Source organism: Bufo gargarizans, chromosome 3, assembly GCF_014858855.1.
Source record: "Bufo gargarizans isolate SCDJY-AF-19 chromosome 3, ASM1485885v1, whole genome shotgun sequence".
NCBI lineage: Eukaryota > Metazoa > Chordata > Amphibia > Anura > Bufonidae > Bufo > Bufo gargarizans.
The window spans coordinates 169,696,854-169,719,836 of record NC_058082.1 but is presented as its reverse complement, the minus strand read 5'-3'; the positions used below and the strand labels follow the sequence as shown (position 1 = coordinate 169,719,836).

At 43.4% G+C, this 22,983-nt stretch overlaps 1 protein-coding gene across 1 annotated transcript in view; it reads left to right on the top strand.

Annotated features, from left to right (window-relative positions):
• The window catches only part of GTF2F2 (general transcription factor IIF subunit 2), a 247,215-nt gene that overhangs the window by 205,885 nt on the left and 18,347 nt on the right, over positions 1-22,983 (top strand). The window contains exon 8 of the mRNA XM_044286548.1: positions 10,364-10,507. Within this exon, the coding sequence (XP_044142483.1) occupies positions 10,364-10,507 (144 nt within the window). The remainder of the gene's footprint in view (positions 1-10,363; positions 10,508-22,983) is intronic.

Genomic DNA, 22,983 nt, shown 5'->3' with positions numbered 1-22,983 from the left:
AAGGATGTCCAGGATGTCTTCAGTTCAGTCACTTTTATGTTATTTGGGCAGAGAAAATACCGCAGCATGCTGCAGTATTTTCTCCAGCCAAAATTCCGGAACACATGCCGGATCCGGCATTAATTTCCATTTTAATGTATTAATGCCGGATCCGGTACCAAGTGTTCTGGAAAAACCGATCCGGTTTCCCAGTCTGCGCATGCGCAGACCTTTTAAAAACGTGAAAATAAATACCGGATCCGTTTTTCTGGATGACACCGGAGAGACTGATCCGGTATTTCAATGCATGCCGGATTCCTCTAACGCTAGTGTGAAAGTACCCTAAATGAAGAAAAAAATAATCAGTTCTTGATTAATCCTAAAGACCTCTTTATGCTAGGCGAACATCGGCCAGATAACCACAATCAAGTGTTCGTATGGAGTCTCTTTAGCGATAATCTGCCGGTGTAAAAGTGCCACCGATTACCCGATGAACAAGCGAAATAAAATCGTTTGTGCGGACACCAAAATCATAATTTGCTGGCAGCAGATCGTGACGTCTAAACAGCCTCTGCTGCCGGCAAATAATGGTTTTGTATGGAGACGAGCGTTGACATTAGCGATTGCTCCTCCTCATACTGTGAAGAAGATTGCGACATGTAAATGCAGGGGTCTTCTCCACTAACGAGCAGGCAATTGTCAGGAAGGAACGCTTCCTTCCCAACAATCGTCTGCTAAATCTATTAGTGTAAAGGGACCTTTAAGGTGGATTTAGACTGCCTGATTATTGGGCAGATTATTGGGAACCACCGTTCCTGCAAACACTCATTTCCGACGATCTGCCTATCTAAATGTGCCGCCAATCACCCAATGCTTTATCACGCAGACTCACTCCAGGAGGAGGGTGGAGTAGGGAAGCTGGAGTAGCATTTCTAGACAGAAGTTGTGAGATTTAAGAATAAGACAAGTTTATCAAACCACTTGCAACATTTGATAAATCTGGCATAAATTACGCCAACGCAGGCTCGAGCAAAACTGACTTCAAATATTCCCCTCATGATAAATTCCCCCCTATCTGTGTAAATGTAGGCACCATACATGTTACAACCAAAATCAAAGATGATCCCATCAGAGAACTGCAGGCGATTTGAGAAATACAGTACTTTCTTTTCGAGATATACTCGGACACCTCGATATTAATTACTGCAAACTGATCATTTCCTTCCAGTTTATCCAGTGGTTGTACCTCTGACATGTAGAAGTTCTGATAAAAGCTGGGCAACAGGTCCGCATAGCACACGCATAGTAAAGAACATGGGAACCATTCAGATCACCAGCATGCTGAGAAATGTAGGACCAATACCTGCCCTTACTGACTGCTTTCTAAGAGCTATGCTCTAGGGCAAATGTTGCTCAAAACGCGTCAGATAACTATATATCTGTGCTTTGAAATAATACATTTTAATAAATAAACATTTTATATTGCTTTCTGCAGCACATGATTCCTTTAATCGGGAGCACACCTCTCAGAAGTAATGTCCATAGTGTCAAAAATCAACCAATCATGCCTTTTTCTCCTGCAGAGTTTAGTTTTCAGGGAGCATGCAGTACATGTGCCACCCATACATTTCTGTACCCAGTACAGCTTCTCATGGAACAACAAAACGCAGATAAAGTAACACTTTATTCCCTTCTTAATAATAGCAAAGGTCTACAAGAACAATCGCCATTCACACAGGGATCTAATAGCCAGCATCACGCGGTATTGTCCCCATTAACAGCCACATCTCACAGCTTTCATAGCCATCAGTGTGTGTCACATATTTATAGTCAGGTACCGTGTTAACTAGTATAGCGCTCTCATTACGAGAAACAGAATAAGAGTCTTGCAGGTCTGATACCTTTTTAATGGCTAACAAAAATAGAAGCAATGATGTTACGTAGCGAGCTTATGATATAACATCAGTCCCTTCATTAGGCGTACTACAAGAATGTATGAAGAAACAGCAATATACTGCAGCTCACCAAATTCCTCCTCACCCACAACTGTTTCTCTATTGGCAAGGAGATGTACGGTATTTACAATGCACTGGAACAGCCATGGGCAGCAAAATGGCACCACAATATGCAAATCTTATCATGGCAAAACTGGAAAGCGACTTCCTGTTATCCTGCCACATCAAACCCTTGGCCTACTTTCGTTTCATTGATGATATCCTAATATATACTGACTCGGAACATGAACGATTCAATACATTTCATCCCACCATAAACTTGAGGCTAGGGAGGCTGGTCACCATCGTGGCCTGCTATTGGCTGCATAAACCCACCCCCGTTGCCCGATGTTTTGATCCGCTTGACGGGGAGATGCAGCGGCAGCCGTGCAGGGATCCAGAGGGATGCGGGTGTCGGGGGGCAGGTAAGCATGCTCTACAGGAGGGGCTTGGGCATTCTGGAGGTCGTTATAGGGATTGGATAACTCATTTAATGAAAGCACTAAACATATTTATTCCAAGTAGTTTAGTAAAATATGTAATGTAAGAGTTTATCATATTTTATTTTCTAAGAAAATATTATACTATTTTTTTTTTTGAGGATAAATGGCTTTAAATCTTGCTGGTCAGTACAGGGATGGGGTGTGAGATACAGTAAGCATGGTGTCGGTATAGCCACCATTCTAGTCTGTATTAAGAAGTTTAGGCAATCGTGAGATAAGGAGGTCCAGACGAGAGTACGGTGCTTTATATACTATTTGTTTTCTTTTTTCCCCGAATAAAAAAACAAACCAAAAAAAAAACTGAAGATGTCCTTTCACTAACTACATACTGATGTCAGTCCGAATAAGTAAATACATCTATATTGCAGTTCCATAAACCTTTTAAGGACCCAGTGATTTTCATTTTCATCTTTTACTCCCTGCTTTCCTGGAGCCATAACATTTTTATTTTTCTATTCACATAGTCATATCTCGCATTTTTTTACAGGACAAGTTATGTTGAGTATGATGTAGTGGAAAGCTAGAAAAAAAACTACGAATTGGAATAAAAAGCAATTCTGGCATAGTTTTATGTGTTTTATTTTTATGCTGTTCTTTATGCAGTAAAACCGACCTGATGCTTTTATTCTCTGGGTCAATACAATTATAGAGATACCACATTTACGGTATATCCTTTTCGTATTTTAATTATAAAAAAAGAAAAACGGGGAAAACTAATTTTTTCTTTGCATCACTGTATTCTGACCCCAATAACCTTTTATAGTTAAATTCATGGAGCCGTGTGAGGACTTATTTTTTGCTGGCTGATCTGTAAGACTTCTGTAAGTCTTGAGTGATTGGCTGCAGAGGTGATATTCCGTATACCTGCACTTCACTGCGCACATCCTAGCATCGGTGACGTTCATAATGATACGCAGGTATATGGAATATCACTGCTGCAACCAATCACTATCCTCAGTGTTAGACCACTGTGATTGGCTGCAGCGGTCATGTGCTGTATATCGGCACTTCACTGCTGCAGTTTGTAACCAAGCAGGGATGGAGGTCTGGACCAGCAGAGCGGGGCACAGCGCTGGAGAACAAGGGGATTATAAGATGTTTTTATTTATTTTTTACTATTGTAGGGCTTGTTGGCAATTGTTATGCACAGTGTCTGACTGGGGTACATAGGCCCCACCATTAAAATTCATTCTGAAGTCCCAGTGTACAGCTAGATCCAAATACTCACACTGTGGCAGCAGCAAGACGCTCAAGATGATTGATTAAGGGGTCTCTGTGGCGACTTTGAGAAGGCCGGTCCCTGGGGAAGAGAATGCTGGCTGTCCTGCCTCTATCTAGAAGTCCTCTCCACCACGCGATCTATAATAAGGAACTGGGAAGTCTCTCAAATAATCTACCCAGTTTTTTATATGATTACATAGAATACAATATTTGGTTAAATGCAATACTTGGTTAAAATCCTTTAAGCTGCCTATTCGTATGTAGTACTGTCAATCTACTGTGCCATGTGCCACTTGTGCAATGGGTGGAGGATTTGGGACCCACCAGGGAATTCATCTGTGCCCCTATGGGCCAGTCCGAGCCTGATTATCCAATGTATGAGCAAGAGAGTGCATTGTTAACTAAATAATTGCACTTTTCTTGATAAACTCAGAGAAAAATATTTTTATTTATTTATTTTTTTAGATTTTTTAAATCCCATGAGTAGGTACCTCAGTATGCTAATACAGGATTATCTGCATCATGGAATCCGTTCATCTCGTGGTCGCTGTTGACCATGGCAACTAAGGTCTGAACGGCTGAGTTTGGCAGTTCCTCCAATCCGGGCTGTTAGAGCACAAGCAAGGTTTCTATTAGACAGTCAAGCTCTCATAGGACATGGGACACTCGTGTAGCACCCATTCTTCAGTGCCCTGTTTATACAGCACTGTAGTATAATCGTCCTTTATCCTGCAATATGAGGCATATTAGCAGTCATTAAACATTAAAGGACTTGTCTAATTCTAAAACTTAAAGTTCCCTTATAGAGCTAAATGAATACATATGAGCCCTTATCCTAGATCTCTATTAGCTGGCTGCATAGTGTTCCTCTACTGCAGGAGCCTGCACATCTGTGCATTACATGGATGGCACATTAATTTCTGTATGTTTTATGTAATGCCTGACTTTCCTTCTGGTGAAACCTTTATTGAAGTTTCAGACCCCCCCAGCGTGGCTGGACCATGATAGTGAGCATAAATTACCTGATCCCCACCACTGAGTTCCAGATTAATCACTTCGCTTCGGGCACCGTAGGTTCCAGGTCTCCCCCGCAGCAGTGACATGTCACCCTTACTTCACGTCACTGGGTAACGTGACACATGGGTGCAACTAAACGACAAAAGAAGGGCATACATCTAATTGGTACTCAAGCAGAAGAGCTTGCAGTTTGCGTGAGTGTAGTTGAGGTTGCGGCATCGGCAGCGCAACGTAGGGGTAACTAAACTGTCTTTCTTCCACAGGAGAAGAAAGGGCTAATTTCCTAAAAAGTCTGGAGAACCCCTTTAACCACTTCCCATCTGGGCCATTTGCCCCCTTCCTGACCAGGCCTAATTTTGCAAAACTGACATATCTCACTTCATGTGGTAATAACTTTGGAACGCCTTTATTTATCCAAGTCATTCAGAGATTGTTTTCTCGTGACACATTGTACTTCATGATAGTCAGAAATTTGAGTCAAAATATTTCACCTTTATTTATGAAAACATCCCAAATTTACCCAAAAATGTGAAAAATTCGCAATTTTCTAAATTTCAATTTCTCTGCTTCTAAAACAGAAAGTGATACCTCATAAAATATTTATTAATTAACATTCCCCATATGTCTACTTTATGTTGGCATCATTTTGGAAATGTCATTTTATTTTTTTAGGACGTTAGAAGGCTTAGAAGTTTAGAAGAAATTCTTCAAATTTTTAAGAAAATTGCCAAAACCCACTTTATAAGGACCAGTTCAGGTCTGAAGTCACTTTGTGGGGCCTACATAGTGGATACCCCCATAAATGACCCCATTGTAGAAACTACACCCCTCAAGTTACTCAAAACTGATTTTACAAACTTTGTTAACCCTTTATGCGTTCCACAAGAATTAAAGGAAAATGGAGATCAAATTTTTAAATTTCACTTTTTGGGCAGATTTTCCATTTTAATCCAATTTTTTCTTTAACACATCGATGGTTAACAGACAAACAAAACTCAATATTTATTACCGAGATTCTGCGGTTTACAGAAACACCCCACATGTGGTCATAAACTGCTGTATGGGCACACGGCAGGGCGCAGAAGAAAAGGAACTCCACATGGTTTTTAGATGCCATGTCCCATTTGAAGCCCCCTGATGCACCCTTACAGTAGAAACTCCCAAGAAGTGACCCCATTTTGTAAATTAGGGGATAAGGTGCCAGTTTTATTAGTACTATTTTTGGGTACATATGATTTTTTGATCATTCATTATAACACTTTATGGGGCAAGGTGACCAAAAAATTGGTTGTTTTAGCACAGTTTCTATTTATTTATTTTTTACAGCGTTCACCTGAGGGGTTCAGTCAAGTGAGATTTTTTTAGAGCAGATTGTTACGGACGTGGCAATACCTAATATGTATACTTTTTCTCATTTATTAAAGTTTTACACAATAATAGCATTTTTGAAACAAAAAAATTATGTTTTAATGTGTCCATGTTCTGATAGCTATAGTTTTTTTATTTTTTGAGAGATTTTCTTATGTAGGGGCTCATTTTTTGCGGGATGAGGTGACTGTTTTATTGGTACCATTTTGTGGGACATACGCGTTTTTGATCACTTGGTGTTGCACCTTTTGTGATGCAAGGTGACAAAAATTGCTTGTTTTGACAGTTTTTTTATTTTTTTTTACAGTGTTCATCTGAGGGGTTAGCTCATGTGATATTTTTATAGAGCTGGTTTTTATGGACGCGGCAATACCTAATATGTATACTTTTTTTTTATTTGTTTCACTTTAACACAATAATAGCATTTTTGAAACCAAAAAATGATGTTTGTGTCTCCATGTTCTAAGAGCTATAGTTTTTTTTATTTTTTGAGAGATTTTCTTATGTAGGGGCTCATTTTTTGCGGGATGAGGTGACAGTTTTATTGGTACCATTTTGTGGGACATACGCATTTTTGATCACTTGGTGTTGCATATTTTGTGATGCAAGGTGACAAAAATTGCTTGTTTTGACACAGTTTTTTGGGTTTTTTTTTTACGGTGTTCACCCGAGGGGTTAGCTCATGTGATATTTGTATAGAGCTGGTTTTTACGGACGTGGCAATACCAAATATGTCCATTTTATTTTTTCTATTTTTAATTTTTTTTTTATTCCTTACTTGGGGACCTTTTTATTTTTACACTTTTCGTCCCCCATAAGGTCATACAAGACCTCTGGGGGACATTTGCTTCACTTTTTCTTTTTTTTTCACTATTGATTTCTCCTGTAACTGGGGCTGACATAGTAGCCCCAGTTACAGAAGAAATGCACCCCCCAGAGAGGCTGTACAGCGCAATACAGCGCTGTACAGCCTCAGTGCAGGGCTGATCGAGGTCTCTGTAAGACCTCACACAGCTCCTGCAGCTCCGGTCCCGGCGGTCACATGACCGCCGGGCCGGAACAGGAAGCGCACAGCGCTTCCTGCTCTGCAGACACAGCGCTCGGTGAGCGCTGTGTCTGCAGCGATCCGGAAGGCAGGGACACCTGGGCACTGTCCCTGCCTTCTCTCTGGGCTGCCCTGCTGTCACTGACAGCGGGCAACCCAATCAGCAGCTGCACGATTAGCGTGCAGCTGCTGTTTCTGAAAGGACGTTCAGAAACGTCCGTTCAGAAATAGAGGTCCACCCATAGGACGTTTATATCCTATGGGCGGACTTAAAGCGGTTAAGATAAAATGCAGCCAAAATTAGCTCTTATGGAGAAGCAAAAAAAAAGCCAGGAAAAATACCCTACACCTGTTTCAGTGTTGCCCACTGTGCCGCCATACAGCCCTTGCATGAACCCAGCTTACACTAGACTGAAAAATGTAAAACTGTTTATTTTTATATACCTATAAAAAGAAAGAAATATATTATATTAATCCTCAGTGGTAATCCTTATTGCTATTACCGGTTTTGCTAGTTAAATGGTCTGCAGATTGTATGATAAATGATATAGTAGACCAGTGTGGCACACTAGGTGGTGCTACGTGGAGTCGGGATAAGCGCTTATATCCAGTGCATGCATATGCATGCTATACCTTTCTTCATCGCAGCACTATCTGGCTCCTTCCTCCAGAGCAGCATGTGTTTGAAAAAGGCTATTGTGCCGAAACGTCACACAGTGTTATTTTGCCACATTACAATAAATATCAAAGAACACCTAAGCAAATTTTGCTGGAGTTTGTTTTGTCATATTGTATGATAAAGATAGCATATGGACCGGATAGGAGCACTGTAAAATGGAAATTTTATTGATGTCTGTGTGTGTGTGGTGTAATTGTTTGGTGTAACTAGGGCCTAATGCACACGGCTGTTGTTTTGGTCCACCACAGGTCCATGTTAACCTCCTTCTGGGGTCATGTACAGTTAGGGAGAGAGGATCTTTTTTTTGTCTTCTGTGCATCCTGTCAGCTGGTCCTCTACTAGCCCCCGCCTCTTTCTCCATGCTGCTTGAGATAACAGCCAGCTGAAGGGGGTGCTGCAATAACCTTTAATATTTCAGGGTAGGTAGCAGCTACAGAAGTGAGCCTGGTTAAAAGCTGAGCTAGCGGTTCAAGGTACTATAAAACTGTTGATATAGGCCTCATGCACACAACAATTTTTTTTTACGGTCCGCAAAAACGGGGTCCGTAGGTCCGTGATCCGTGACCGTTTTTTCATCCGTGGGTCTTCCTTGATTTTTGGAGGATCCACGGACATGAAAAAAAAAGTCGTTTTGGTGTCCACCTGGCCGTGCGGAGCCAAACGGATCCGTCCTGAATTACAATGCAAGTCAATGGGGACGGATCCGTTTGACGTTGACACAATATGGTGCAATTGCAAACGGATCCGTCCCCCATTGACTTTCAATGTAAAGTCAGGAGTCCCTTTTATACCATCGGATCGGAGTTTTCTCCAATCCAATGGTATATTTTAACTTGAATTAAAATCTCCCCCCCTATCATTGGTGGCAGCGGAGAGTACCGATCGGAGTCCCAGTTTAATCGCTGGGGCTCCGATCGGTAACCATGGCAACCAGGACCCTACTGCAGTCCTGGTTGCCAAGGTTACTTAGCAATTTGTAGAAGCATTATACTTACCTGTGAGCTGCGATGTCTGTGACTGGCCGGGAGCTCCTCCTACTGGTAAGTCACAGATCATTAAGCAATGCACCGCACAGACCTGTCACTTACCAGTAGGAGGAGCTCCCGGCCAGACACAGACATCGCTGCTCGCAGGTAAGTATAATGCTTCTACAAATTGCTAAATAACCATGGCAACCGGGACTGCAGTAGCGTCCTGGTTGCCATGGTTACCGATCGGAGCCCCAGCGATTACACTGGGACTCCGATCGGTACTCTCCACTGCCACCAATGATAGGGGGGGAGATTTTAATTAGGAGGGGGAGGGTGGGGGCCCACTGGCCACCAACGAGTTAACTACAGGGGAGGGAGGGGGCCCACTGGCTACCAATGAGTTAACTACAGGGGAGGGAGGGAGGGGGGCCCACTGGCTACCAATGAGTTAACTACAGGGGAGGGAGGGGGGCCCACTGGCTACCAATGAGTTAACTACAGGGGAGGGAGGGGGGCCCACTGGCTACCAATGAGTTAACTACAGGGGAGGGAGGGGGGCCCACTGGCTACCAATGAGTTAACTACAGGGGAGGGAGGGGGGCCACTGGCTACCAATGAGTTAACTACAGGGGAGGGAGGGGGGGCCGGCCGCACTGGCCACCAATGTGTTAACTACAGGGGGAGGGGGGGTCTCCCAGGCAGCAGGGGGCAGTCATGTACACAGTTATTTTAGTATAGTCTAACCTGAAGCATCCCCATCACTATGGGAACGCCTCTGTGTTAGAATATACTGTCGGATCTGAGTTTTCACGAAGTGAAAACTCAGCTCTGAAAAAGCTTTTATGCAGACGGATCTTCGGATCCGTCTGTGTAAAAGTAGCCTACGGCCACGGACGCGGACTCCAATCTTGTGTGCATCCGTGTTTTTTCACGGACCCATTGACTTGAATGGGTCCGTGAACCGTTGTCCGTCAAAAAAATAGGACAGGTCAGGAAACGCGGATGCGGCTGCAAAACAATGCATTTTCCGATTTTTCCACGGATCCATTGAAAGTCAATGGGTCCGCGAAAAAAAAAACGGAAAACGGCACAACGGCCACGGATGCACACAACAGTCGTGTGCATGAGGCCATAGCTGTTAGAAATTGGGTCGGGATTATATAGTCTTCACTGGGACCCGTTTGTAACCGCTATATCCTCAGTTTTATAGTAGCAAGACCAGTGAATCCCAGTCTTGTTTTAATGCTTAGATTGTTAGCTTTCAAACAAGCTGGCTCACATATGTAGTTAGTAACCTGAGGTATTAAGGATTAAACTAGCGCCACCCCCCCTACCCCAACACACACACCTTCCAGCCTGCTGCCTAAGTTCTGCACCTGCCTTTTAGATCCTTTCCTTAGAGCCTGAGCATATATAGGTATATTAAGGGGTTAATGAAAGTACCGAATTCATTACATATACCTCAAAATCTATACCATAAACTGTGAGCTGTAGAGTACCTCTCAAAAAACCTTTTGTGTGTGTAAATGTATGTAATATATGACTACATCTATATATATATATATTTCTTTTAATCTGTTTTTCAGATTGAATACTTGAAGAAGAAAAAAGACGATGGAAAGCGTGCACGTGCGGACAAGCAGCAGGTTTTGGACATGCTGTTTTCTGCTTTTGAAAAGCATCAGTATTACAACATTAAAGATTTAGTAGACATTACAAAACAACCCGTGGTAAGTCCAGAAGATAAAGAAAGGGAGTGTGGGGGTGGTAGACAGTATGCCATGAATGTCATTGTGATCTCATCTCTTTCTACTTCTCAAACTCTTCATGGATCTGAAGAGAACCTGTCGCCACAAAATGCAGTGCAATCTGCAAGCACCGTGTCATATAGCACGAGGAGCTGAGCAGATTGATACGTATTTTAGTGGGAAGAGATTCAGTAAAGCCTTATTTTTTTTTATTATTATTTTTTTTATATAGGTCCCATAGGGAACTTTAACAAGCAATAATAATCGCATTGCTTCTCTCATAGAACCCAATGCATTAGCATTGGGGTCTATGAGGATTACATTATTTTCCCATGGAGCCCTGCTGCACTCACCATCCGGCTCTCCCAATCCCCATTAGGGGTAGCCGATGCTTGCCCGGAATCGTGCGCTTCTGGTTGTTTGCGCTCCCAGATGTAATGGTCACTTTCAACCACGGCATCTGAGGAGTTATGCCGGACCACAAAATACATACAGTGGTGTGCATGAACCCCTAGTAGAAAGTCCATGGACCCATCTCGATTCCGTCTTCTGCAGCGAGTGCTATGTGAGAGCTTCTTCGTTCTAGTGATCAGTCTCGGCACTCACACCCCCCACCAATGAAAACCTTTGGTATGTCGCTGTGACCTATGAAAAGTTGTTGGTAAGTTGAGTGACACTTTAATGAACATGGACAATATGTCCTAGTCTTCCATTGTTCCAGACATTGCAGATTGAACTCTGGAAGATATGACAGAAATAAAGTCAGTTATATTTCGGTAAAATATGTTTGTAATCTTGTGAGTGGGACGCATGGCGGATGATTAAACCTTACACCTGAAAGGCAGTGTGACAACATCCTATTAATAAGCAGACTGCTTTACTTTCTAAATGTCAGGTACAAAGCAGAGGCAGCACATGGAGGTGCCAGGTTCTCTAATATACAAACTCTGAATCACAGAATATAAAGCAAGGAGGGAACGGGCAGAAAAGAGTGAGGCAAGAGATCTCTCTGGGGCCCTGAACCTAAAGTCCAGGTGGTGCCTCTTAGAATTGGACTGTGATGAGATCCTTTAGTAATCACGTTGGCAGACCATTTTCTAGACTTCACAGTAAGGGCTGTTTCACATGAGCGAGTCTATTGCGGAAATCACACTCCGTGAATGAGTGTGATCCTCCGTTCTGGACTTGCAGGAGTGCACGGCTGTGTACCTCTACTTGGCCTTACTTCTGCAGGATCATACTGACAGCTTTATGTCATTGTGATCCTGTAGAAGGAAGGTCAAGCACAGAGCATTATAAATCACGATAATGCCATGCAAGTCCAGAATGGAGGGTTACACTAATGCACGGAGCGTGATTCCTGCAATGGACTCACTCATGTGAAACAACCCTAACAGTGCTTTTACGTGGCCCAGCTGTGGGATCCACATTCAGGTTTACTGCTATCTACTGGGCTGTATCCGGGCTGGCTATATAAAGTACCGGTGTGACCAGGTAATAAGCAATAATCTGCATGTGGATCCCAGGGCCATTAAAAGGGTTGGGCAGTGTGATGATATTTGTAAGAATACAGCGGCTCACCCCCTCACCGTATGGATAAGGTGCTCACCCTCGGGTCCCACCCTCAGGACCTCAGAAAACAAGAGGAGGTGTAAGCAATATGAAGCCATACTACATTTCACCTCCTCTTTGAAACATTATATTACACTTCACCTCTGCTTTGAAAAACAAAAATATAGCCTTTTGAGTGAAACAACATACAAACAGAAGGCAGACATCTACTTCTGAGGACAAATTGGACATTTTTAGGCAAAAAACGCATGTATGACCTAATTCACACTTATGCGTTTTTAATGCTTTTTTTTTTTCTTTTCTGAAAATTATTGCTAGACCTTGCAGTCTTCTCGTATATCTATTCTTAAAAATCTTTTAAGTGTTCTTAACATGAGTATTTAAGTGCATGGGGTTATTTATGGTTTTATCCTATAAGATACATGTATGACTACTGAAATCCAGTCCAGAGATTATCCAATGCACAAAATAATGTGGGATTGTGGGTAACGATATCCCATTTATAAGGAGTGAGGATCCGCTCACTCAGTTGGCCACTGAGGAAGGGGTGTTAGACCCTGAAACGCGTCTGGCATACAGAGTGAGCGTGGACAAAGAAAAAGGAAGCCTGGAACCAAAAGAAATAAAGTAAGAAAACCTGCTTGAATCCAAAAGCTGGAAGAGCAGTCGCCAAACAGTGACGTCATTAAAGCATCTACTCGGTCCCCCGGACAACCAGGTTACGTGGGACGCCACGTACGGCCAGCACATCACGTAGCGCGCTGTGAGTGCACGGCCGCCTGGATACAACGCTGCGGAGAGCAGTGAAGAGGGGTAAGACCGCGCTCGTTTGCGAGCATTACAGAATCTATGAAGCAAGCATAAGTTATATCTAATCAATTGCACTGTGGAGTGAACACTTTGGATTTAGCTGACACTTGGTACCAGTTGTGTCTCTTACACGCTACGGAATCGAGCGCAGCATAAACATTGTGCACTGTGGTTTCGGTATACGAGCAGTATCCACGTTTATCTACGTATATTTATAGGACATTGCTGGCACGCTGGTGTATACATAGAATTTTGGGACTTCAATACACCCATAAGAACTCCTCCCTATTGTAGTTTCACATTATTTGCATAGGTATATGTGTGTCTACATGCATGTTTTTATATATTTTTTAGGGGTTTGTTTTTAGACTAATAAAGTCCATTATTCGTTACTATCCAGTGTGATGATATTGATGATCTATCCTCAGGACAGGTCATCAATATCAGATTGGGAGGGTCTGACTCCCAACAGCCCTGACAAGCAGCTGTGAGGCCGCAGTGCTTTTGTGAGAGCTTTGTCGCCTTCATTGTTTAACCGCTCCGAGAGCCGAGATTTCCTGTGAACACGCTCACAGGAACGGAAGGTAAGAGAGTGGATCTCCAGCCTGCCAGCGGTGATCGTTCGCTGGCAGGCTGGAGATGTGTTTTTTTTAACCCCTAACAGGTATATTAGACGCTGTTTTGATAACCTGGTCCTCTGGTGGTCCCTTTGTTTGGATCGACCACCAGAGGACACAGGTAGCTCAGTAAAGTAACACAAAACACTACACTACACCCCCCCCCCCTGTCACTTATTAACCCTTTATGAACCACTGATCACCCCTGATCACCCCATACAGACTCCCTGATCACCCCCCTGTCATTGATCACCCCCCTGTCAGGCTCCGTTCAGACGTCCGTATGATTTTTACGGATCCACTGATACATGGATCGGATCCGCAAAACGCATACGGACGTCTGAATGGAGACTTACAGGGTGGTGATCAATGACAAGGGGGTGGATCACCCATATAGACTTCCCGATCACCCCCCTGTCAATGATCACCCCCCTGTAAGGCTCCATTCAGACGTCCGTATGATTTTTACGGATCCACGGATTCATGGATCGGATCCGCAAAACACATACGGACGTCTGAATGGAGCCTTACAGGGGGGTGATCAATGCCAAGGGGGTGATCACGCATATAGACTTCCTGATCACTTCCCTGTCATTGATTACCCCCCTGTCATTGATCACCTTCCTGTAAGGCTCCATTCAGACGTCCGTATGATTTTTACGGATCCACGGATACATGGATCGGATCCGCAAAACACATACGGACGTCTGAATGGAGCCTTACAGGGGGGTGAACAATTACAGGGGGGTGATCACCTCATATACACTCCCTGATCACCCCCTGACATTGATCACCCCCCTGACATTGATCACCCACCTGTAAGGCTCCATTCAGACGTCCGTATGTGTTTTGCGGATCCGATCCGTGGATCCGTAAAAATCATACAGACGTCTGAATGGAGCCTTACAGGGGGGTGTGATCAATGACAGGGGGGTGATCACCCATATAGACTCCCTGATCACCCCCTGTAAGGCTCCATTCAGAATTTTTTTTGGCCCAAATTAGCGGAAATATATTTTTTTGTTGTTTTTTTCTTACAAAGTCTCATATTCCACTAACTTGTGTCCCAAAAATAAAATCTCACATGAACTCACCATACCCCTCACGGAATCCAAATGCGTAACATTTTTTAGACATTTATATTCCAGACTTCTTCTCACGCTTTAGGGCCCCTAAAAAGCCAGGGCAGTATAAATACCCCACATGTGACCCCATTTCGGAAAGAAGACACCCCAAGGTATTCCGTGAGGGGCATATTGAGTCCATGAAAGATTGAAATTTTTGTCCCAAGTTAGCGGAAAGTGAGACTTTGTGAGAAAAAACTAAAAAAAAATCAATTTCCGCTAACTTATGCAAAAAAAAAATAATTTCTATGAACTCGCCATGCCCCTCATTGAATACCTTGGGGTGTCTTCTTTCCAAAGTGGGGTCACATGTGGGGTATTTATACTGCCCTGGCTTTTTAGGGGCCCTAGAGCGTGAGAAGAAGTCTGGGATCCAAATGTCTAAAAATGCCCTTCTAAAAGGAATTGGGCACCTTTGAGCATCTAGGCTGCAAAAAAGTGTCACACATCTGGTATCGCCGTACTCAGGAGAAGTTGGGGAATGTGTTTTGGGGTGTCATTTTACATATACCCATGCTGGGTGAGATAAATATCTTGGTCAAATGCCAACTTTGTATAAAAAAATTGGAAAAGTTGTCATTTGCCGAGATTTCTCTCACCCAGCATGGGTATATGTAAAATGACACTCCAAAACACATTCCCCAACTTCTCCCGAGTACGGCGATACCACATGTGTGACACTTTTTTGCAGCCTAGGTGGGAAAAGGGGCCCACATTCCAAAGTGCACCTTTTGGATTTCACCGGTCATTTTTTACAGATTTTGATTGCAAACTTCTCACACATCTGGGCCCCTAGAATGCCAGGGCAGTATAACTACGCCACAAGTGACCCCATTTTGGAAAGAAGACACCCCAAGGTATTTTGTGATGGGCATAGTGAGTTCATGGAAGTTTTTATTTTTTGTCACAAGTTAGTGGAATATGAGACTTTGTAAGGAAAAAAAAAAAAATAATCATCATTTTCCGCTAACTTGTGACGACAAAAAAAAAGTTCTATGAACTCACTATGCCCATCAGTGAATACCTTAGGGTGTCTACTTTCCGAAATGGGGTCATTTGTGGGGGTTTTCTACTATTTGGGCATTGTAGAACCTCAGGAAACATGACAGGTGCTCAGAAAGTCAGAGCTGGTTTAAAAAGCGGAAATTCACATTTTTGTACCATAGTTTGTAAATGCTATAACTTTTACCCAAACATTTTTTTTTTATCAAAGACATGTAGAACAATAAATTTAGCGAAAAATTTATATATGGATGTCTTTTTTTTTTTTGCAAAATTTTACAACTGAAAGTGAAAAATGTCATTTTTTTGCAAACAAATCGTTAAATTTTGATTAATAACAAAAAAAGTAAAAATGTCAGCAGCAATGAAATACCACCAAATGAAAGCTCTATTAGTGAGAAGAAAAGGAGGTAAAATTCATTTGGGTGGTAAGTTGCATGACCGAGCAATAAACGGTGAAAGTAGTGTAGTGCAGAAGTGTAAAAAGTGGCCTGGTCATTAAGGGGGTTTCAGCTAGCGGGGTTGAAGTGGTTAAAGGGCATCTGTCAGCAGATCTGTACCTATGAAACTGTCTGACCTGTTACATGTGCGCTTGGCAGCTGAAGGCATCTGTGTTGGTCCCATGTTCATATGTGCCCGCATTGGTGAGAAAAATGATGTCTTAACCCCTTAGTGACCACCCATGCGTGTTTTTACTGACGTAAACAAAGGGGTTTTTAGCTAAACGGCTGGCTTTAATCAATCATTACATGTACTTAAAATGGTGCATTAAAAACTATAACTTGTCCTGCAAAAAATAAGACAAGTACATTAAAAAAAAAAAAATAATAATAATAGTTTTAGCTCTTGGAATGCAATTTTTAAAAAATGTGCTTCTCACTAATATAAGCAAATGAGCCTCCTAGGAGCAACGGGGGCATTGCTGTTACACCTAGAGGCTCTGCTCTCTCTGCAACTGCTGTGCCCTCTCCACTTTGACAGGGCCAGGCAGTAAAAATGTCCTTACACCTGGCCCTGTCGATCAAAGTGCAGAGAGCGCTGCAGTTGCAGAGAGAGCAGAGCCTCTAGTTGTAAGAGAAACGCCCCCGTTGCTCCTAGAGGCGTGCAGTTAAACAGTGAAGAGGGCGTGTGCTTGCCTCTTCAAACAGCTGATTGGTGGGGGTGCCAGGAGTCGGACCCTTGCCAATTTGGTATTGATAACCTCTCCTGAGGCTAGGTCATCAAACTCGTCACACTGCCCAACCCCTTGAAGGCCATAAGGTCATTCTAAAAAACTCAATTACTTGTCCTTGTGAAGAGAAAAGCCTGGGCGATCTGCCAGTCATGTGAAGTGACAGGCAGAGAAATCCCAGAGAGCGCCTGTAAGACATGTGTACATGCTCCCTGCTATCCCTGCCTTTTCCTCAGGTGGCATTGTGGGACAGTAACCTTGAACTGAGCTGTTTTCTATAAATGAATATTTCCATGTTCATAGACGTAAACATCTACAAATATAAGTGGTTGTCCAGCCCCATTTCAATTTTAACCCCACCCCATCCTACAGGACCTGACAGGCAGTGGCGACTCTAGGAACAATATATAGGGGGGGCACAAAGATACCACAGTCAAAAATGGGGGGGCACAAACAAAATAAGTATATATCAATAAGATTACAAAATACGAGAGAATTGCGATATGCAGGGATACAGTTATAATAAAGCAATTTACTTACAAAAGAAGCTATTCAGTCGTCTGCAGTGCCGTCCTCTGCTTGCTTCCACGGATTCTTTCCCCTTCTTTCTGTCTCTCGTCAGTGCACAGGCGCACTGTTATGGTGGATCTGTGGAAGACACACTGTTATGGGGGCATCTGTGGATGACACATTATGCCTCTCATTAGCCCTCATTATGCCTCTCATATCAGCCCCCATATCAGCCCTTATGCCTCATTAGCCCCCATATCAGCCCTTATGCCTCATTAGCCCCCATATCAGCCCTTATGCCTCATTAGCCCCCATTATGCCTCTTATTAGCCCCATTATGCCTCTTATTAGCCCCATATGCCTCCTATTAGCCCCCATATGCCTCCTATTAGCCCCCATATGCCTCCAATTAGCCCCCATATGCCTCCAATTAGCCCCCATATGCCTCCAATTAGCCCCCATATGCCTCCAATTAGCCCCCATATGCCTCCAATTAGCCCCCATATGCCTCCAATTAGCCCCCATATGCCTCCAATTAGCCCCCATATGCCTCCTATTAGCCCCATATGCCTCCTATTAGACCCCATATGCCTCCAATTAGCCCCCATATGCCTCCAATTAGCCCCCATATGCCTCCAATTAGCCCCCATATGCCTCCTATTAGCCCCCATATGCCTCCTATTAGCCCCCATATGCCTCCTATTAGCCCCATATGCCTCCTATTAGCCCCCATATGCCTCCTATTAGCCCCCATATACCTCCTATTAGCCCCATATGCCTCCTATTAGCCCCATATGCCTCCTATTAGCCCCATATGCCTCCTATTAGCCCCCATATGCCTCCTATTAGCCCCCATATGCCTCCTATTAGCCCCCATATGCCTCCTATTAGCCCCATATGCCTCCTATTAGCCCCCATATGCCTCCTATTAGCCCCCATATGCCTCCTATTAGCCCCCATATGCCTCCTATTAGCCCCATATGCCTCCTATTAGCCCCCATATGCCTCCTATTAGCCCCCATATGCCTCCTATTAGCCCCCATATACCTCCTATTAGCCCCATATACCTCCTATTAGCCCCATATGCCTCCTATTAGCCCCATATGCCTCCTATTAGCCCCATATGCCTCCTATTAGCCCCATATGCCTCCTATTAGCCCCATATGCCTCCTATTAGCCCCCATATGCCTCCTATTAGCCCCCATATGCCTCATATTAGCCCCCATATGCCTCATATTAGCCCCATATGCCTCATATTAGCCCCATATGCCTCCTATTAGCCCCATATGCCTCCTATTAGCCCCATATGCCTCCAATTAGCCCCCATATGCCTCCAATTAGCCCCCATATGCCTCCAATTAGCCCCCATATGCCTCCTATTAGCCCCATTATGCCTCCTATTAGCCCCCATATGCCTCCTATTAGCCCCATATGCCTCCTATTAGCCCCATATGCCTCCTATTAGCCCCAAATATGCCTCCAATTATCCCCCAAATATGCCACCAATTATCCCCCAAATATGCCACCAATTAGCCCCCATATGCCTCCAAATGCCCCCATATGCCTCCAATTAGCCCCCAAATATGCCTCCAATTAGCCCCCATATGCCTCCAAATGCCCCATATGCCTCCAATTAGCCCCCATAATGCCCCCAGCAGCCACATTTTCTATAAAATAAAAAATAAAAACACTTACCTCTCCTGCTCCTGGACGGACGCCGCCTGCCATTTTCTCCTCAGTCGACTGTGCTCTAAACTGGCGCGCACAGCGTGAGGTCACAGAGCGACCTTACGCTGTGCGCAGCCCTGCACAGCCGACAGCCGAGGACCAGGAAGTGGTGAGTACAGAGCGTTCACCACTTCCTGGTCCTTCGGTACTAATGAGCGCTTCCATAATGGAAGCGCTCATTAGTATTCACTCTGGGGAATCAGCGGGGGGGCACCCGGGGGGGCAAGGGACAACATAGGGGGGGCAATTGCCCCCCCTCGCCCCCCTCTAGCGACGCCACTACTGACAGGTAAAGTAAACTTACCTGATCCCTAATGCTCTGTTCCAGCTCATAGGGTCCACCACTGACCTCTCCTTGGGATTTCCAGTGATGCAGAGAACATCTGGCACTGACAGGGGTAAGGTGCACCACAGTGACGTACCCCTTGATCACCATCCATGCCTGGGAGCTGGAACTAGTATAGGGTTTTAAAAATTAATATGGGGCTGGACAATCCCTTTAAGGAAGGCAAACCACTGCTGAAATGTTCTTTAATAGAAAAAAGTTAGTGTGAAAATACAGTTACAGTTAAACCTTAGACATTTTCGTGGGGCAGTAAAATCTGCAAGTGGATATTGACACAGATTTCACCCTTTACATATTTTAGTATATAATGCATGCTGCCCCAAAATCCACAGAATGCCCTAAAATTCACACTTATTTTTTCCCTCTTGTGTGAATGGGATTTGGTTCATACCGTTTACATGTATTACACAGTACTTTGTTGCACATATTCGGTGACACATATTAGGGTTGTCACAATACCAAAATTTTGATTTGATATCATAAAAAAGTACTGTGATACTCAATACCATTCGATACCACGCCCCTATTTGTCCGGCCCATAATAGAAAAGTCCTATTTTTGGGAGGGGGGGAGACAAGGTGACAAAAAAATGTTGTTGTTTGTTTGTTTTTTCCCTCTTACGGCGTTCACTGCATGGGGAGATTTGTAATATCTTAATGGTTTGAACTTTTTCAGACGTGGTGATATGTTTTTTTTATTGTTTATATATTTTATATGTAAAATTAGGAAAGTGAATGATTTTAAACATACAATATATTATTTTTTTTTACTTTTTTCTTTTTTACTTTTTATTTACTATTAGCCCCCTTAGGGGCTGGAACCCTTGTCCTATTTACCCTAATAGAGCTCTGTTAGGGTGAATAGGACTTCACACTCTCCCTGCTGCCCTGTGCATAGTGCACACAGCAGCAGGGAGCTTACTATGGCAGCCAAGGCTTCAGTAGCGTCCTGGCTGCCATGGTAACCGATCGGACCCCTGCGATTTCACTGCTGGGGCTCCAATCGGAAGGTGCTACTGCCACCAATGAAGATACTGAGGAGGAGGGGACCCTGTGGCCACTGCCCCCAATGATTATAATACTAAGGTTGGAGGAGGGTGCACTGTGCCACCAATGAAAATAATTAAACCATTAATACGAATGGGCTGCGGGTGCCAGCCATATCTATGACAGGGCGCTGTGATCCCCGTCAATTAACCCCACAGGTGTGGCACCCGCAGCCTACATTTGTATTTAGGGGTAAATTATATTCATCGGTGGCACAGTGGCCACAGTCCCTCCCCTCCTCCTCCCCCTACTCATTGGTGGCAGCACAGTGGGGAGGGAGGGACTCCCTTCTTCTCCACTGTGCTGCTGAGGAGAACATGGCGTGTAGCCTAGTATCAGAAAATAGCAAATCCCGGTATCGAATCCATCAGGGTCTAAAAGTATCGATGTAGTGCAGCCAAAAAGTGAGTGAAACCCGTGTTGTTGGGTCTTTTTTTTTCCATCCCTCTGCTATTTATGACATTTTGTATTTTGTTCTTGTTTGCTTTAGTGGATGGACTCTTCCTTCTATTCACCTCCTCCTCCCCTCTCACAGCATGCAGTTTCACAGCAACACCCCAATTTCTGGTATTCTTTTGTTACGGCTTTACTCTCGATGTGTGTGGCTTTTTTTTTTGTCCTGATAGAGGAAATGTTTGAACATTTACGGAGGGGTTGCAGGCAGTGAATGGAGACTACATGAAAGGGAGCTACATTTCATTGTAACCTTTCCCCTCTGACTGTTGGCTTGTCCTTTCTGTACTTTGCAACCCCAGAGGACATTGTTAGGTCTTTTGTTGCCATACTGAATCTTTTCCCATAAAACTATAGATCAACCTGCTCAGCTCCTCCTGCTCTATAACACGCTGCCAGCAGATTGCACTGCATTTTGTGGCGACAGATCCCCTTTACAAACTGCACCAAAGCATCATTCTGGAAAGCACCAAAGGCAGGATGCGTTCAGTTTTTAGCCTAAGCTAGCAGTGGATCCAGCAGTATAAAGGACTTCCTTTTATTTTCCATTCATCTTGAATCCTTTGGTTACAAAAAATACTGCATATGTGATTCCAGCCTTAAGAAACAAATTGTCCTAATCATCCTGCTTTCTGGAAAAAAGAAATGCATGAAATCGCTTCTAAGTTAGAGCTTTGCTTTGGGGATTTTCATAGCTGTAAATCCAGCTGTGAGAATTTTTTGTGCGTTTTGTGCAGTAATAGGACCTCTGCACAGGAGCTGATATTTCCAGTAATGTCACGATTAATTTATACCGATGCAATTCAATTATTGGGTTGAGCATTACCACAAACCTCCTATAATGCAATGCAAAACTGACTCTGATTGTATGTATTACCTGGCATAGAACATGTATTGTATGGATGGATGGCTAAGCCTGAACTAAATGGGAAAAGAGTGCAAGCAAAGGGTGATCCCTGATAAAAGCGTTCTGCCCAGCGAGTTTTATATTTCTGGGGAAAGCTGGTATGCTTTTAATTTGCTTATAAAAAGTGACTGTAAATCCTACACTTTCATACTTCCTTGGAAATGGCACAACCTATTGTTGCCTATGTGACCGTACCATATAATAATGCAGTTTACCGTCAGACAACAATGGGAGATTTTTATATTTTAGGGTTTCGGTGTGGTATTTTTGCGGAACCATCTATTGAAAATGTTATGCCTAGCTCACTTTTTCTATGAAATTACTGTATATGCCATGCTTCTTTTTCTGTTTGTGATCCTCAAAAAACGGAAACCAAACTGAAAAACGGGACGAAAGCCAAATGGGAACATTATCGAAACAAAAAATGTAAAAATTGATCCGTTTAAAACAGACCGGAAAACACTGAAAAAGACATACGGTCGGGTGCAAAAGGCCTAACAGCAGCTTGCTAAGGGAAGGCCTGTGAGACTTCACAAAACCTGAGGCTGCCATAGTAATTGATCAGAACCCTGAAATTTCGTCATCCAGGGTGCAATCAGAGGACCACTCATATGCCGCTCTCGCTATTGGAATTTGTTTACTTACATCTAGATCTAGTTCACACGTCCGTGTTTTGATCAGTGATTTTCACCAGTGATTGTGTGCCCAAATCAGATGCTGGCCAGAAATGCAGAACAGGTATACCTTACCTCTGTGGGGTTTCACTCCTGGTTTTGGCTCACAATCACTGATGGAAATCACTGACAAAACTCTGACTTGAGTTGTTACATGGTGCAGCCGTTGGCAGTACCTTTGGATTAACAATTCCCCATTCACTTTGCATTTTTGTCAGCAACACATCCCCTGATTACACGAGGGGATATGATGCCAAAAATACATGATTTTATGTCCCCTCATTAATTGGTTGATTGGGGCAATGATCAGAAACAAGCAAACTAATGATTGGTCAAGCCATCCTCGCCTCATTTTAAAGAGCATTTTTAGCTCCTTATTCATAGAAAATATTTTTATTAGAATTTTAGGCTTTGTCTTTTTAATTTCAGCAGTGCTATGCCATTGAAAATGAAATTATAAATATTGTTCTGTAGCAGTCAGAACTTGTGTTTATACAG